This window comes from Maudiozyma barnettii (assembly GCF_903064755.1).
Source record: "Maudiozyma barnettii strain CLIB 1767 genome assembly, contig: KABA2_03, whole genome shotgun sequence".
In the NCBI taxonomy this organism is placed as follows: Eukaryota; Fungi; Ascomycota; class Saccharomycetes; order Saccharomycetales; family Saccharomycetaceae; genus Maudiozyma; species Maudiozyma barnettii.
This window is the reverse complement of record NW_024545240.1, coordinates 113219-131302: the sequence shown is the minus strand read 5'-3', so window position 1 is coordinate 131302 and position 18084 is coordinate 113219. Positions and strand designations below refer to the sequence as shown.

The following is an 18084-nucleotide window of genomic DNA, read 5'->3' as shown; positions in this document are numbered from 1 at the left end:
ATTTTATTTATTCATGTATCTAACTTCTTCAATATATCATTGTAAATAGAGACTTCGTTCTTCAACAACGATTTTTTCATCTCTAATTCTTCTAATTTGGTTTGTTTGCTTATCAAAAAACTTAATATTAAAGGTCCTGATTTATAAAATGTTGAGTTTTTTGGAATACTTTCTAGAATTGTAATATAATTTTCGGTATTTTCTTCTAGAATTCTTTTATTCCTTTTTAAAAGTTCTATTGCCAAATCTATGTCATCTAATTCTTTACAATAACGATCGAATAGGCGAACAATATTTTTGGGATTTACAAGTGTTTGAATCTCAAGAAATGCATTATTTTCTATAAGGATGTTTAACTTCTCTTCCTCATTAATGGTATCATAATATATTTTGGAGAAGAAAAATAATATGAATAATATATGATCTTCGTCAAACTTTGTAATTTCACTCTTGAGCAGCACCAAAGTACTTGGAATGTTTTCAATTATTCTCAATATCTTCTCAAACATCTTTAGAAATAAATTACAACTGGAATCAAATTTTATTTTAGTTAATAAATATTCATTTATTGTTAATTTGTTATAATTGTGATCTTTTCTATACTCAATTTGAAATGACTTGAAAGTACTCCATAAATTACTGGTTAGAATATCTGAATGCATCTTTTCAATATAATATCTAACTAAAAACTCATTATCTTCAGCACTACCCATTTCATCTTTTCCTAATCGTATTTCCTCAAGAATTATAACTTTTATAAATATACCATTTTCAAACATTTCGACAGCTTGTAATAAAACATGAACATCAGTTTTTACCTCCTTAATTATATCGAGTGTTTCCCTAACAACGTTATGAAAATCTTCTTTATGATCTATTATACTCAGATTCTCCAATATCATTGCCAAGTCGTTCATCAGTTCTGTTGAATGATATACTTTTGATAACTCCATTATATGAGATTTAATGAACATGAAAAAAAGTTCTATACTCGTTCGGTCTTTACTATTTACATTAGATCTCATTATAGATAATGCATCTGCAAATAATTTCTTTTGTTCATATATTTGAATCAATAATTTATTGTAAGAAGTATTATTGGGGATAATATCTTCTTTTACTATTCTAATAATTTCATTGTGACTTAGCTTGCTATATTCATTAATATTAAACTTGGTATTCTGTTGATCACCATCCAGGTATATTATCCTGAATAACAGGATATCAATCGTGATAATTATATTTTCGAAGTCCTGAATACTATTCCGTTGTCTTTCGATGAGGTTGTTCAACCTTTTTTTAATAATTTCAAAAAATTTAATAAACTCATCAGAAGTATTTTCAGTTTTATTACGAAGGTTTAACGACTTTAAATTTTCATAAATTGATTTTAATCCATTATAAATACAGGGTTTCCCATATGTATCAAACCCCAAAAGATCTAAGAATAGCCGTATGTCGATACTCTTAATGTGATCGCCCCATAAATCGACCAAATGAGTATCAATTTTATCACAATGAAGCATATTTAATAACAAATTTAATAAATTCAAATATTTTCTTTCGAAGGAGGATATTTTGCTTTTCAAATTTAATTCTTCGCAATTTTTTAAATAGTCAAGTATCAAATCAATTTGCGATATCTCAAAATTTTCTATTGTTAGAAATAATGGTGTTGGAATAAATGAATATATTGAGGAGGAGTCTCCTATCAGAATTGAAGAAGAAATATCACATATAGCTTCTAATTCTTGCTTTTTATATTTGAGGTCAAATGTTGTCGAGTTAAGGTTCTTACCAATGGGTACCATCATCAGTTTGTCGACCATCTTTTTTTGCAAATTTGAATACACTTCAGCATCCTTGGAGTTTGGTAATATACAAGGTTTGAATGTATTATGAGTCTTAAATAACCTTAATCTGGAGTTTGGAATCTCAATTTTCTGAATCGCCAATTTTTTGTCATCTGAAAATTTATAAATTTGGATTTGGTCATCTTTATATTGAACCAAAAGATATGGGTAACTCACAATTAAATCTATTGGATAATGTTCAAGTTCCATTGCCATACCAGTAATATCCCCATGATGGTTGACAACAAGTATCATTGCATTATCGTTGTATGATGCACCTCCAGAACAAACCAGAAAACTATCATTATTAAAATGTCGTATAATTGGTTTCAATTCAACTTCATCTTTTTCATCAGACAATTCACTAATACGAAACAATGGAATCACTTGATTATATTTTAAATTTAAAAGTTCGTAGTTATTCAATTTTGCACTCATAACCATCGAGTCGTGACACTTGCCACTCTGGATGAACTTGTAGTCAAAAATTGTATTTTGTTTAAATTCACTTTCAGTGATTACTAGATTGGCAATGTTATCATCTCTAAATAACAACAATTCATATTTATTTTTAAATTTATTATCATTCCTTTTGGGATAATCCTTTAATACTATATCATTTATACCTCTCAGCCTTTCAACATTTGGAGCAGGGGCCATCTCAGGCAATAAAAATAGTATCACCTCAGAGTCACTGAGGATACAGGCTTTTTCAATTTTCGGGAGTATTATTATTTTATTAACAGCAGGATGTCTTTTATTGATAGAATCATCAAAATTAGTTCTAGAGACTAGTAAATAGTTACCAAACTCTATCTCAAAAAAATGTATTATCTCACCGGAAGTCGTTCCAATATATACATGTTCATCGTATGATTCAATGACACTTATTTCAATATCGTCTGGAAGATTACTAATTATAGGAAAATTATACCATGGTCCACTCATATTATGAATCAAAGTTGAAGCATTTTCTTGTTTTTCTTGTTCTTGGTCAGCTTCTTTTTGATCTGATTTCTCTATGCTCATAATTTCCTTTGTCGAATATATACTATCGAGCCGATTCACGTAGATTATATACTACCCAACCTAAACTTAATGTTATACAAACTGGAAATTACGCATACAATCTGCTTGGTACTCCATTTCAGAGTCTATCAATTGTTGCAATATAGTCCCCTTTTCAATTAAATTTTGTAATGCTCCTGCCATATGTGCCTCTATGAATTGTGAAGTTTTCAACCTTCGGCTAAATTAGTGTATTCCCGCATATTGTAAGAACAATCTAATATAAAATAAATAAATTTCAAAAGAGATATGAGAAATTAATATACAAATTTATGATCGAAACTCTGGCATATACAACTATATATACCTGTACCTATCTATACATACATGTTTGAGAGTATTTCGAACGTTAGAGGAATCTAATTAAATGCAAGTTTACTACAAGGGTGGAAGTCCGTCCCAGATCATTTCATCAGTTTTAGTAACAGTTGAGCACCTTTGTTAGAAGCCTCAGTAGTAATGTTCTTCTTAACAGACTTCAAATCCTTTACAAATTGCTTACCTTCTTCAGTGCCGTTCAAAGTTTCATATAATGCAACAATTGTGAAGGAGCAATCTTTCTCATTGATCCACACAAGAAGATTAGTAGAGTCGATTATTTCATCGTAAAATTTAATAGCAAAAGGTACACCTAACTCTTTAATATGTTCGAATGGGATGATTTTCTTTTCCTTATTGTTCCATTTACCACCGCTGATTAAACTCTTTAAAAATCTAGTAGAGAACGCATCGTGTATTGGATGTTTCTCCTCTGTAACGTCACCTTTGAAGTAGACAGTAACACTATTTAGGATTTCTTCAAATTTAACAACATTTTTTTCGTCCAATTGACCGTAAAATTCATCACAAGTTAACAACTCTGAGAAGAATTGAGAACCTAGATTATCTGGCAGAATAGTGGCATATTTAGTACCTACACCATTTAGTAAGATATTAGAGAATTTTTCAACCAATTCTTGTTTTCTAACAACAGGATCCTTCTTTGAAGTCTTAGAAGCCATTTCAAAGTAACGTTCCAATTCCTTTTTAATAATTGGGGAGAAATATCTACCGCTTAGGCCCATTAATAAGTAGATCAATGGTCTTCTACCGTATTTGTCTGTTGCAAAATCAGCAAAAGCATCCTTGATGGCAGCACCAAAAGTCTTGAAAACTAGAACAGTATCATCAACAACCATCAAAATGTTAATAAAGACCATGTGACCATGTTCGTTTGGAATCAATTTGTCAGCGTGCTCCTTTAATGATCTTAGAATTAACTTTCTTTCTTTAGCGGAAGCCTTTGAAATCAATGTACATGCAACATCGGCACCTTCTGGTGTGTGAACCAATTCAGCAAATTGTTCATGTAATAATTCAATCATTTCACTTATTTGAGGACCATCAGCGATCTTAACAAATTCTCTCATAGCTGCATGCAAAATTTGGAAACCAGTAGAACCTTTTTCAACAGATGCAGTAATGGTACCCAAAAGATTCTTAGAGATGATATTTCTTTTTTCAACACTACTATTACAAATATCTTCAATCTTTAAATCTTTATGATCATCTCTGAATACAGCATATTCAGAACCCCAAAATTCTCTGATCATTTGATTTCTTTGTTCGTTGGTAGCGTATAGAACATATAAATCCTCCACCACATAAGCACCTTCTCTGTGTCTCATCAATTTTCTCAAGTTACCATGCAATTCATTAATTATTACCTGTCTAGAGTTCTTAGTACCATAATGTAATAATTTAACCAAAAGATATTTACCATAGGATGAAGTTGCCAAAACATAGTATTTTCCTACCAAGGCATTAATAATCTCTTCACGACGTTCCTTCGAAGAATATTTGATCAAAGTTTGAACGATACGTGAAGCATCGTGCTTTAGAATCAAATCACTGAAATGTTCTTTGGAAAGTTCCCATATTTCATTACACAACTTCTCACGGATTTCTTTTGGTAGGGGTGGAGACTTTACACGTAATCTTTCCCAAACATTTTTAATCTGTTGAATTTCAGAACCAGATCTTCTTTGCAATTTTCTCTCCTTTAGAAGCTTTCTTTGTTCTGTATGGTTATCGGATCCTTCACCTTCTCCTTTTGGTTCAGTAGATGTTTCTTCGTCACTACCATCTTCTTGTTCAGACATAGATTGATCATCACTATCATCGGATACAATTTCATCCAAATCATCGACATCAGAAGAGCTGTTGTTGTCAAGTTCATCATCTTCTGAAGATGATTCAACTGGAATTTTAGCCTTTTTAGCAGCTGGTTTAGATGTCTGAGATGCAGAACGCTTGTTGTTTTTCTTAGTAGTTGGAGCCATTACTAGTATTGTTATATTGTCTGTCACGCTAAATATCTACCTAACTATTACTTAAAATATATTAAAACATATACTCAGACGTGCAACTCTTTAATAATGATTACCACTGAATGAATCTATATATCCTTTGCAAAGGTTTCCTCATCGGTTGAATTGTATGCTCATCGGGCTCATCGAAAAATTTTTCACCCAAAAGTCAGAAGGCGCCGTTAAGGATGATGAAATTTTTGCAGTAAAAGAGTGACAACTATACAAACTATTTGATGCGGAGCTCTATTAAACATTTGTATTCATTCATTTATAACCTGCTTCGTTTTATAACTCGTCATGTGAAGAAAGTATTCTATCCATGGCCTCATCTACAAATTGCTCGAGCGATTGCGTTGCCTCCTTTATGATGGATGAGTGGCTACTCGTTATATCTTCCCGTTTCATTGTAGTAGTTGTGCTAATAGTTGATTGAACCATCCCAATAGCCACCAAAATGCTCTTAAAGAATTTGAAACACATCCATAGGAATAGTTTCACTGGCATTTTCAATATACGCCTCCAAACAACCCATGATATACATGCAATTAAGAAAAACAATGCTAGGTATACATCTCTCTTTTCTTGGTTAGAAGCCTTTTCTAATGATTTTACTAGTGATGAAGTCTTGTTCACTACCAGTTGAAATTGATCGTATTTGTCGTCTACTGTCTGTAAAGAGCTGGTCTGTTGTTTAAGTTCATCTAGATTCAAACTACTTTGTAAAATACTAGATTGCAAAATTTGATTACCTTTAATCAAGTTATTACTTAACTTCTTTGTTTGGGTTAATACTTGAGCTTTTGTAGATGTTCCCTGAACGTCCACTGTAGGTGTATCACGATGTTTCTCGGTTGATATCTTTGATTCAGTGTGAGCATTAATGGCCTCATTTCTCAATTGATCCATTTCATTTAATTTTTGATAATAGTTAGCCTTTATCATTTTCCTCATTCTCTCCTTATATTCATAATTCCAATTAGTTAACATAATAATATCTTGAATCAATCCGCAAGTTTCATTTTTACATTGCTGTAGATCTCCTACAACTTTCAATGTATCTAACGTGTCTAACGACCGACTTTGAATGTAGGTAAGTTTGATAGTTTTATTACTTTGGTTTATTACAACAATAGCTGATCTAAGTTTAGACTCAAATTGCATTACAAGCTTAGTACACTCCGCGTTTATATCCTGACTGTCATTTTCTGAAGCATTATCGCTCAAAGAATCCTCACTTAGTTTGCTTAGCTCATCCAACATTCTGATCTTCAGTTGCTCTAATTCTTCCACATATTGCATCATATTGCTACCTTTTCTCTGAAAACTCAGAATATTTTTGACCTATATCGTTGTTTTGGCCAGTTGGATAATGTCAAATGCTTCTCCTAATACCAAGATAGTCCGGTTCCTTTTGTTTATTGTCTTTATATGGTTTATAAGTTTGAAAGTATGGCGTTTCTTCCTAATTTCGTTTTACGCAATTCATAGTTACAGAAACACGTACAACGTGATATCAATTACCGAATCCTTCGACTACCATTCAAGAACCATTGATGATCCTCTCTATACTAGGACACATGGAGAGAATATATCACAGATACATGCACATGTATAATGATATGAAAATGACGCTGTTAGTACGGTATAGACAGCTTAGAGGCGAAGTATTCTTTATTTGTAGTGTCTGCTTTGTATGTTGTCCACTACGTCTAAAGCTTAGAGAACTCTGAGTTAGTCGCTCTTACCGGGAAGCTGCGAAGGACTCTCTCGTTCCTATGAAATATTTTAATTAAACGATGAGGACTCGCATGAAGTTGCTCAGGAAACCTTTCGGAAAGGAGAGAAGAGTATAAATATTTAAGACTATTCTTGATTTGAAATAACTTTTTCTTACTTTCTTGAGAAAATTATGGTTAGCACTATATTATCTTTATTCAATACTCAATTGCAACAATTAACTAAACTACTTATTACAAAAACTCGATGACTAGAGCCGAAGTAGAAAAGGAACAACCTTTGAATCCTAAGACTACAAAGTTTGAATTTGGTGGATGCTTGGGGGCTTTGTTCTTATCTTTGTTTCTACCAGTTTTCACTGTTTTTATTAACCTTCAATTAACTCCAGATGCCAAATTTTCTACAGATCCATTGTATTATTTAAATCCATGCCGTTCATCAGAAGTTTGGATCCCATATCTATGTTGGTTTGGTGTTCTGGCTGTATTTGATATCATTTTACCAGGTAAGACTATGTTCGGTACTCTATTGAGAGATGATACAAAGTTGAAATATAAGATCAATGGTATCAGTAACTCCTTTCTTTTGATTTTGATCTTAGGTTTAAGATGGCAAATCACCGAAGGTGCCATGCCTGAATTAGTGTTCCTTTATGAACATCATATTGAATTGAATATTATTAGTATATTATTTGCTTTTTATTTGGCTACATATTGCTATTTAAAGAGTTTTGTCTATTTTGGTAAAGAACCAATTTTGGCTTTAGGTGGTAATGCTGGTAATGTTATCTATGATTGGTTTATTGGCAGAGAATTAAATCCAAGAATTGGTTGTTTTGATATCAAATTATTTTGTGAGTTAAGACCTGGTATGTTATTATGGTTATTAATCAATTTAAGTTGTCTTCACCATAATTATGTTGTTGTGAACCAATTCAATTCAGTCAATGATGCATTGTTATTAATCAACATCTTACAAGGATTCTACATCTTTGATGGTGTCCTGAATGAAGAAGGGTTATTAACAATGATGGATATTGCCACAGATGGGTTTGGATTCATGCTATCCTTTGGTGATTTAACATTTGTTCCATTTACTTTTTGTTTGCAAGCAAGATTCCTAAGTGTTAATGCTAACGATTTAGGTCAAAATAAAGTTATATTTATTACTTCTTTGATGACTTTAGGTTATTATATTTTCCATTCAGCTAATAAACAAAAATCTGATTTCAAACAAGGTAAATTACCAAATTTAAAGAGTATTCAAACACAACGTGGTACCAAATTATTATGTGATAGTTGGTGGGGGATGTCACAACATATAAATTATATGGGAGATTGGTTAATTTCTTTAAGTTGGTGTTTAACTACATGGTTTGTTACTCCATTGACTTATCATTATTCTGTCTATTTCGCCATTCTATTATTGCATAGACAAAAGAGAGATGAAGAGAAATGTAGTGAGAAATATGGTGATGATTGGGTTACCTATCAAAAGAAGGTTCCTTATAAGATTATCCCATATATTTACTAAGAGAAAAAATCAAATTATCGATTCTATATGTAATATATATATATATATATTTAAGATTCTCTTAGATCCTGCGAATGAGTCTCTAATAAATCTTTTTGATATTGTAGAAGAACAGTTCTTAAATCAGGAATAAAATCTTGGTTCACTTGTTTAGTGATATCGTTGGACAAACCACTGATTTTTATTTCAAAATCTGTGTCGTCATGCGCAAATTCTGGAAGGATTACAGTCCCATTCAAATCATTATCCTCGTCCTCGTCCTCTTCCTCACTGGAAGATTCAAAGACCTCTAATTTCAATTCAATGTTCAAATCGAAATAACATATTGGTTTCCCTTTACGTTGCGATACGTTGGAATCACCTGTAATCTTATTGATCTCGACAATCCTGTATCCCGAGCCAGCTGCACTATCCTTCTTGACCTCAAACCCTTTGATTTTGTCATCGAAGTAACTTTTAGTCCATGGAAGGGTATTCTTGTCGACCCAGTGCCAGTTATTTGGATTCAATACTGCCATGTTGAAATTTCACACCTTTTTTATTTTGTAAGTTTATAACAGAAAAGCAAAAAACAGCAACACACACTCCAACATGCAAAAATACACACACACGTTCCAACGGTTTATGGACAGTTCCAGTTGTTGTTCTGTATAGCCAACTGATCTGTATGTCAGAACCGATATGAAACTTGAAAATAAGGTAAGCTTATGTAAGTTTCCTAATTCTTCTTACTTAAGCAGCTTGAAATATTGAATATTTTTTCGGCCTCGCTTCGTTCGTCATTCTCCCTCAAGCAGTGGAAGGGTGATAGCCTAACAAGTAACCCGAGCAAAGGATGCCTTTCTAGAATTTTCTTTCAGACGAAAATTTTCCAGGCTGAAAGAAAACCTGTTTCGATCCTCTTGCTGTAACACAGAGTAATTGGAGTGATAATCTTCGATTTGAATGAGAGAGGTTGCAATTATTATTGTTATTTTAAGGGAGCCGATGATTTGGCTAATTTAACGTCTGTCGATTTATATTTCAATGGAGCTAACCAAGGAACAATCTGTTTTGCTACTTGTTCATGAATCTGTTGCAAGAAGACAGGGTCCAAATGCTCTGCAGGTAATAATAAGATTCCATAGGGCAAGTCTATAAATTTTTGGATATTTCCCAGAGATCCCTTCGGTAATTGCACCAGTGTGGTTTGGGTGCTGGATATATATGACATCAATGGGATTTGTTGTAACATAACAAGAGGCACATCTTGATCTTTATTACAGACAAACAATAAAGCCTCTTTTGCTTGTTCTGGTTCATTTTGTTCTAAATATGCGTATATTTTGTTGAAATCTGTAATCAAATCGAATGGCCATTCTTCCTTGGCCACCTTCATCTGTTGCAAATGCTGTACTTTGTTCAACACATGTTTTTGTAACAATTCTTGAACCAACTGTTGATTCTTGACATGTGGCCATATCTGTTCCTCATTCACGAACGGATTAGACAACACAGCTTTGTACACTTGTCTACGTTTAGCAATTCTCTTATCAATAGCCTTCAAAGAACTCATGCTCACTATATACCATACCTATCTCTCCTTCAATATATATATATACATTTACAAAAGTAGTTGTCTTCTGTATGGACCCATCTCTTAAACAACTGAAGAATATTTCTAGCTTTCCAGGTTTCCAGTGCTTATTCCCCTTGGGGGCAGTGTGTCTCTCCCCACCAACAAACGAAAAACTGAAAAATTATGCAATCCACGCGATGCCCAACCCTAACTTCCTCTGTCACTGTCCACGGAAGCCCTAGCGCGAAATATATCTCGTCTTGCATCTCAAGTATTCTATATCGCTGTGCTGCACCCGTTTCTGTGCCCGTGCCCTATAAAAAGCAGCCGGACAAACACGTAAGTTTCCTCTTTGAGCGACCGGAAAATGAGTTCTTCCTTCTATTCATTGTTCTCCTTCGGGCAAAATAATAAAATTTTTGCCTTTTTGGACTTTAAACATTTTGTCTCTCTTGTTTTTCGCGCATCCCCCTCCTCTACAGTGAAATGATCGTAGAAACATAATATAACGTCACGTTGCGACAAATTTCAAACAAGAACCAAAACCAAAACAAAGAAACAACAACAACAAACTTTAAAGGTTTTGAAGAACGAACATTGACAGGCTTTCGTTATGACAAGCTGCAACTTGATGAAACCAAATGGTGACTGCGCATGGAAGCTATAAGCACTTACCCATCCTGTGCTGCAGAAATTGTTCAGCTAGAGAGAGAGAGAAAGAGAGAGAGCCTAGAAGTTACGGCTTGTAACAACGTTCGCTGGTTCTACGAATAAGTCGGTCTTGTTGTAAAAACTCAATCTGTAGATTTTTGCTTTGTTTTGCTTTGCTTTGTTGTAAATATTGTTTGTCTTCATAAGCAACCTGGAAACATCAAACAAAACAAATATAGATTCCTTGTTTAATTATATTACATTTTCCTATATTTTCTTCTGTTGATAGGGTGACCAGGATTTTAAAGCAAAAAACAAACAAACAATAAGAGGAAATCAACTACTTTTTAATTATACCATTATAACAAACAGTATCAACAACCCTTAATATTGCATTACTACTACTGAATTGCAATAACACGACCATCATTACTAGTACTATTATTATTCACTATAAGATTTTAATTTATTAATTGTTTTTAATGGATCAGTAGCAACCTTACTGCCTTTTTTTATCTTCTTCAACTTCAACAAAGTTTTATCTCCTTTTATTCCTTCTTCCAACGTTATTAAACATTTTAGTTTCTTTACATTTTTTTGCTTTCTGTTCAATTCAATTCAATTCAATTCAATTCAATTCAATTCAATTCAATTTAATTCAATTCAATTTAATTGACATCAACACCAATATCAACATCAACACATACCTTTTTATTATATTTCTAAATACCATGCTTCCCATATTAACAACAATGAACAAACTCTCACATATATTGCTGCTTTTGTTGCTAACACTCCGATTATCAATGGCACAGGAAGTATTCTCTTTTAAAGGATGCTATTCTCAATCAGATATGAATTCCCTATCTTTAGAATCCCAAGGGTCATACTCTTATCAATCACCTTCTTACTGTCAGGGACTATGTTCAAGTTATGAATTCTATGCTTTATCGGATGGTGGCGATTGCTATTGTGGTAAGTCGTTGTCAAAACTATTGAAATTATCTACAGTCGACACCAGTGAATGTTCAACAAATTGTAATGGTTGGCCAGACGATAAATGTGGTGGACCAAGTGCAATGGATGTCTATGGGGACGACGCTGCTTTAATTGCATCTGACACCGACTCATCATCATCATCATTGTCATCATCATCATCAGAATTTACTTCATCGACTCACTCTATGTCCAGTTCTAGTACTAGTTCAAAGAGTAGCTCTAGTAGTAGCAGTAGCTCTAGCACCAGCAGCAGCAGTAGTAGCAAGAGCAAATCATCCAGTTCAATCATGTCCTCTACATCCACTGATGATGATAGCAGCAGCTCTAGCTCAGGAACTTCATCCACTTCGTCTTCTAAGAAGTCGTCATCTTCGTCATCTACAAAGTCTCCAACTACGGTCATGACCTCGCTAGAATATACCACAATGGTCGTTACACAATCAGTGATCTCTGCGTCTGATCAAACCCCTGCTACAATATACGTCACAACAACATCTTTGGTTCAAACAGTTGCTCCGACAGTCGAATCATTAAACAGTAAAAATAGTTCCAACTCCAAGGGTTCAAGCCTGAGTGGTGGTGCAATTGCCGGTATTGTCATTGGCGTTGTCTTCGGTACTTTGTTCTTAATTCTAGCCATATATTTCTTTTTCTTTCATAAACGTAATAGAAAAGATAATGACGCTGATTTGGAAGAAACTAAACATTATCAACCTTATTCGTTCGGTGATGAAAATGCTACGCCGATTATTTTACCACCTTCTTCATCAACATCAAATTGGAGAATTCCCTCAAGACATAATACTACAAATACAAATAGTCATAGTAATACTAATTCATCATTTAGTAATTTCTCGATGCCTTTGAAAAATGGTACTGACGTATTAGACTCTACTTCTAACTCTACAATGAATAGAACATCCATGCAAAACTTAACTCCAAAAATCAAGCATCCATCGACAGTGTTTGAAGAACCAATACCGTTCGTTGATGCAGGTAATCAAAGATTTAGTACCTCATCACTTCCTGATATGATGGAAGAAAGAGCACCTTTAAGAATTGTTAATCCTGATAACAACAATCCCCTCGTTAAACATGAAACCAATAAATTGGAACAATTTATTAGTAATAATAACAATAACTTCAACTTAGATGATAGTTATGTCGATCTATCTAGATCTTCAGATGATCATTCATATAATGAGAAAATATCTGAAAATAGTTGAAAAAAATCATCTGTACATTGTTATGAATTAAATTGCATCACAATCATTATTTGTCATCTATAAAGGAGGTTCTTTGAAAGAACACAATCACAGATCTCTTATAATAGAAACAAGCTAATACTAATATCTACATTCCATTCATTCTTATTTTTTGTCACCGTTAAGTTGCACATACAAGGGGCAAAAGTATCTACAAACTCTTTCTTCTTCTTGTGCTAAAGGTTTAGCATAATTTCTAATCATAACTTCTTCAAGATGGGATTTCTATCATCATATTACTGTCATTAAATTGTAGGTTTAATAATACCAATTGGTGACCCAAAACATTTAAACATATTTTAATTTTTCATACAATCTTATATACATAATCATAAATATTATTATAGACTTAATTTGTCAATACCTACATGCAAGATCCAAGGAAATAATAGGGATCAATTGTCTCAAAATTAATTGAGGCATAGGTCTAAATATAAGTAGATAAATAAATAACTAAAAATAAAATAATGGGAAGATATACCGTTAGCTTATATTAGTCTCTTATATAAACTTTTCGCTTATTTGTTGAGGTTACCCTGAGTGTACCGATATTAAAACTCTTGGTAAAGTTTATCATTTTACACGGAACAAACGTTATTTATCCTCGGAGCGTTCTTTCTTTAATTCGCTTCAATGATGGTTCACTTTAATAGAGATTTTGAAAATTGAAGAACCTAAAGGGAGATAAGAAGAGTCTGTACGAAAGAAACTAAAGAATATTTAATTAAAATCAGGTTAGATAACGAATCCAAAGTAAACATTCCAACACACACCTTTATAGTTTAGTTAGAAATGCTTCTTTCCAAAATTGGACTGAAACCGCACTTTCCAAAATTTACAAAACATATTTCTATCTTAGGGACTTTGCAACCGTCTTCTGGTTCCACAAAGACATTCAAAAGACTCGGTCGTGGTCCATCCAGTAATAAAGGTAAGACATCTGGGCGTGGTCAGAAAGGTCAGAAAGCTAGAAGCTCCGTGAAACCATGGTTCGAAGGTGGTCAAACACCAATATACAAGCTCTTCCCCAAATTAGGATTCAAGAATGTCCATGCTAGACCTCTAATTCCAATTAATCTTGAGAGAATTATATGGTTCCACAGGAAGGGAAGATTGAATCTAGATGAAGGCGAGGTATTGACAATGAGGAAAATGAAGGATGCTGGAGTGATTACAGGGTCTATCAAAAATGGGGTAAAAATATTGGCCAAAGGTCAGTTTGATATGGAAGTACCATTAAAAATTGAAGCAAGTGCTGCATCAGAAAAAGCTATTAGAGCTATTGAAAAGGCTGGCGGTTCATTTGTGGCAAAATATTTCACTGATTTAAGTCTGAAGGCTCACCTTAATCCCGGATATTTCTTGGAAAAGAGAGGTAGATTACCATTACCACCAAGACCTATAAAAAGAAGAGATATCAGATTTTATAGTGATCCAGAAAAGAGAGGATATCTAGTTGTTGAGAATGATCCTTTCTATCAAAAACTACAAGAAGCCAAGAGTAGCGGTATTAAAAATATCTCCAAGAATCGTGTTAAGAAAAGTGAACTTGAGAAACAATTGGACAAGTTGGATCCATCCACAACAAATGTTGTTTATGAAACCAAATCAGATATTCTTACGTTTGATCAGTTCGAACAACAAACAGGCTCCCAATAGGACACCAAATTAAGTTCTTGTTTCATGGAACATCGAAGTGAAGGGGTTTTTAGGAGGAAAAAAAGTTACAGGCAGTAAAAGAAAAGTCTGTCTCATTACTTGTATATATCTATATATGTAACTAATCATTGATTTAATTTATTCATCTACATCATGTAAAAAGACGAAACAAATACAGAGACGTATTGGAATAACTCTGATAACTTAATTCCTTAAACTTGGATGTAAGTAGATTTCAATTTGTCAAATTGAGACTGTGTAATGATATATTTTCCCCACATTTCGAGGAGAAAGTAGTGAGGCTACGATATGAAAGCTTTGTTGAATCAATTTCAATCTAATAATCAAACAGTCAGAAATTAAGGGTAATGCCATTAGAAATTAAGGGTAATATAATTCCTTTATTCACATTCACTCATTGATATAAAAAGAAGCTCTTAATATTGAGCTGAAGCAGATATAGGTGTGGTTAGATCTTGATTCGTTCATATTATATAGTGGCAGGTAGAGAGATATAGGTATTAGCTTGATAACATGTGTTAAGAAAGCAAAGTGTATATGTTATACTTTTCTTTTATATTTGTAAGTGATTTTTTATATTGTATATAATTTATAGAACGAAAAGAATCTAACTTAGAATGTAAGTTCAGAATTCTTTATCTTTACATATTTTTTATTCTAATCTCAATTGAGGTTCGAATTATGTTTTGTTTCATATTTTAACACGCTTCATAAAACATTTGAGATATCTTGTTTCCACATAATTTCTGTCAATTGTTGACTCTTATCTATTTTTGACTCTTCCCAATAACTGTGCTTAAAGGTGAGCTGAAGCAGACATACTGTGGTTAGACTTATATTCGTTCATTATTAAAGGTGTTAGGTATAGAGGTGAATGGTGTAGCTTAAGTTTTAATGTTAGGTAAACAAAATATAATTGTTATATTTCTCTTATATCTGTAAGTGATTGTTTATTATATATAATTTATAGAACGAATAGAATCTAACTCAGAATGTAAGTTCAGAATTCTCTGTCTTTATATATTATTTATTTTTCTCGACAATCGGTTTCTCCTATTACCTAATCATTACGTAATATTTGTTTCATACTATAACGCGCTTCATAACACATTCGAGATATATTGATCCCACATAATTTATGTCAAAAGGTATTTCTTTACTTATTGAAATTAAGTGTTGTGCATATTACCCTTAATTTCTGATAATAATATATTCCAGACACTGACTAGTTTCAAAATAATACAGTTGTAAGCTCGATAAATTAATATTATTATTACCCGGATAAGTGATGTACTATTTATTGCTCAGATTATATATGCATTATGTTTTCTGGGCGGTTAGTGTAGTGGTTATCATCCCACCCTTCCAAGGTGGGGACACGGGTTCGATTCTCGTACCGCTCATTTATTTTTTACATTATTGTGTAATGTGGCATATGTGTTCTATACATCTCCTAATGTTAATGTTCTCCAGGTGTCGGTAATCTTCAATGGAAGGCTACTTACTATATATGAATCTCATATCACGATATTCTAATGTCAGTTAGAGTAATTTATATGTAATAGATGTTGATAGTTGATTATAGTATATCGATTATGTGCTTCGTTATTCTAATGTCGCATTTTTTTTGTCTGCAATCTAAGTTAATAAGGCAACTCCTCTTATAGGTATTCAATGGGAGTTGTTCTCTCTTCTTGCGTCTCTCGCATCTCTTATTTTTTTATGAGATGATAATCATTCTGATCCTATCATCTTCCCTTGTGACAGTATCTATCACACATAATTACTGATAATTTGATTGATACTATGGAACTCCCATTGAACGACTCTGGCTCCTGATTCTTTTAGAATAAGGTATACTGAACAATACTGATTGGGGAGAGTTAACATTTTTCAACCTACGGATTTATTATTCTACAAACAGGGGTACTTCTTGAAAAACATATTATATTTTTGTCTAAACAAATAACTTCTATATCCTCTTCATAAGGTATACATTTGAGGAATAGGTTCCACGACAATTAATTATCTGGGGTACTTTATATACTCATAGTCTGAGGGCATATGACACCTTGATTAAAATTGGAGGCTATACTGATGTCCTCAATTAAAAATAAATAAATAATACATTTGGCAACATAGCGACGAATGAGCTCGTAGTTTTCATATTCAAACAATAAACTAAGTACATCGACTGCACCTCGTCAGGTTTATATAGCGTCATATAAGATATAATAATTATGTGTCACCTCTTAGATCATATATTAATATTTACAATCTATATCATTCAATAATATTTTTATTTCCAATTGATAATTGTATTATGATAAATAGTTTGCGTTACGCTTTTTTTAATTTATTATCACAACTTGGTGTTCAAAATCGACATTTAAGAATAATTTTGAATAAATATAGCGCCATTATCCTCAATATCCTCATATTTTATCTCTGAAATATCCGACCCCTCCTCACTTTTTGGTTCAATATTTTCTTTAGAACCTATAAAAGCAAGTACCTCCCTTCCATCGAAAAATCTACCATCCATATATTTTTGACATTCTTGAGCAGAATTTTCTAAAGTAAACGTTAGGGTAGCTTTACCCTTATCCTGATCAAGGTAATAAGAAATTATTTCACCAAACTGTTGACAACCTTCTTTAATATCTTCCTTTATATCATCAAGTTCATCGACATCAAAATCAGCATATATGTCGATAATATTATCGAGAACAACAGTTTTATCTCCAATCTTTTCATCAGATGATAGACTATTCTGTCTATTTGTTTTCAATTTCTTTGTTAAATGACAAATTTTGGCATCAATACAGCCAGAAATGGATTGTTCCAACGGTTCAAATACTGCTTTTTGAACACGTAATGTTTTTCCTTTAAATTCAAAACCATCCATTATTTCTATTGCAAACGGTACTGATTCAGGCTTAGCATAAACAATCAATGCATCTCCCTTAAATTTCCCATTTTCATCTCTATACATGTTGCATTTCCTAAGTCCATCTGTATTTTTTCGAATAATTCCAAACTTTGAAAACTCTTTGATTAATTGTTCTTGTACTTCAAATACTTTATCATCTGTGCCTAAACCAGATACATCTATGTTTGATATATAAACAGATGTATTATTCGCCTTCCGCTCTTCTATCTGATGTTGTTTCTGTTCTTCAATTTCCAATTTTCTTTTATGAATCTCCTTTTTCTTGTTCTCTTTTAATGTCTCTTGTAATTCCAATTCATCATTTACAGTGTCCATCATTTTCCTATGGTATAATGAACTTGTAATGCTCAAATCGAGATCATCGCCTTAGAGATGATATCTTCGATGAATTATCAAATTGTATTTCTATATCGTTGAAAATTTCGCTAAGTGTTGT

General features: G+C 32.8%; 9 protein-coding genes and 1 non-coding gene across 10 annotated transcripts; 4 read left to right on the top strand and 6 right to left on the bottom strand.

Moving 5' to 3' along the window:
• Positions 1-11: 11 nt before the first annotated feature.
• On the bottom strand, positions 12-2882 carry VPS3 (CORVET complex subunit VPS3; the record flags this gene model as incomplete). Its single annotated transcript, XM_041549527.1, has 1 exon — positions 12-2882. The coding sequence occupies one exon, from the start codon at positions 2880-2882 to the stop codon at positions 12-14; it is 2871 nt and encodes a 956-aa protein (XP_041405461.1).
• Positions 2883-3325: 443 nt separating this feature from the next.
• Positions 3326-5242, bottom strand: PUF6 (Puf6p; the record flags this gene model as incomplete). The annotated part of the gene is made up of 1 exon (XM_041549526.1): positions 3326-5242. The coding sequence occupies one exon, from the start codon at positions 5240-5242 to the stop codon at positions 3326-3328; it is 1917 nt and encodes a 638-aa protein (XP_041405460.1).
• A 315-nt stretch (positions 5243-5557) lies between these two features.
• On the bottom strand, positions 5558-6571 carry SEC20 (Sec20p; the record flags this gene model as incomplete). Its single annotated transcript, XM_041549525.1, has 1 exon — positions 5558-6571. One exon carries the CDS (start codon positions 6569-6571, stop codon positions 5558-5560), a length of 1014 nt encoding a protein of 337 aa, XP_041405459.1.
• Positions 6572-7255: 684 nt separating this feature from the next.
• ERG24 (delta(14)-sterol reductase) lies at positions 7256-8542 on the top strand (the record flags this gene model as incomplete). Its single annotated transcript, XM_041549524.1, has 1 exon — positions 7256-8542. The coding sequence occupies one exon, from the start codon at positions 7256-7258 to the stop codon at positions 8540-8542; it is 1287 nt and encodes a 428-aa protein (XP_041405458.1).
• A 50-nt stretch (positions 8543-8592) lies between these two features.
• Positions 8593-9060, bottom strand: HCH1 (Hch1p; the record flags this gene model as incomplete). Its single annotated transcript, XM_041549523.1, has 1 exon — positions 8593-9060. The coding sequence occupies one exon, from the start codon at positions 9058-9060 to the stop codon at positions 8593-8595; it is 468 nt and encodes a 155-aa protein (XP_041405457.1).
• Positions 9061-9512: 452 nt separating this feature from the next.
• On the bottom strand, positions 9513-10097 carry POP3 (Pop3p; the record flags this gene model as incomplete). The annotated part of the gene is made up of 1 exon (XM_041549522.1): positions 9513-10097. One exon carries the CDS (start codon positions 10095-10097, stop codon positions 9513-9515), a length of 585 nt encoding a protein of 194 aa, XP_041405456.1.
• A 1385-nt stretch (positions 10098-11482) lies between these two features.
• WSC2 (Wsc2p) lies at positions 11483-12976 on the top strand (the record flags this gene model as incomplete). Its single annotated transcript, XM_041549521.1, has 1 exon — positions 11483-12976. One exon carries the CDS (start codon positions 11483-11485, stop codon positions 12974-12976), a length of 1494 nt encoding a protein of 497 aa, XP_041405455.1.
• An 831-nt stretch (positions 12977-13807) lies between these two features.
• MRPL10 (mitochondrial 54S ribosomal protein uL15m) lies at positions 13808-14674 on the top strand (the record flags this gene model as incomplete). The annotated part of the gene is made up of 1 exon (XM_041549520.1): positions 13808-14674. One exon carries the CDS (start codon positions 13808-13810, stop codon positions 14672-14674), a length of 867 nt encoding a protein of 288 aa, XP_041405454.1.
• A 1352-nt stretch (positions 14675-16026) lies between these two features.
• KABA2_03S01232 lies at positions 16027-16098 on the top strand. The gene has a single exon. It is a non-coding gene; the product is annotated as a tRNA-Gly (tRNA).
• A 986-nt stretch (positions 16099-17084) lies between these two features.
• On the bottom strand, positions 17085-17963 carry CUS2 (U2 snRNP complex subunit CUS2; the record flags this gene model as incomplete). Its single annotated transcript, XM_041549519.1, has 1 exon — positions 17085-17963. One exon carries the CDS (start codon positions 17961-17963, stop codon positions 17085-17087), a length of 879 nt encoding a protein of 292 aa, XP_041405453.1.
• Between the last annotated feature and the right edge of the window lie 121 nt (positions 17964-18084).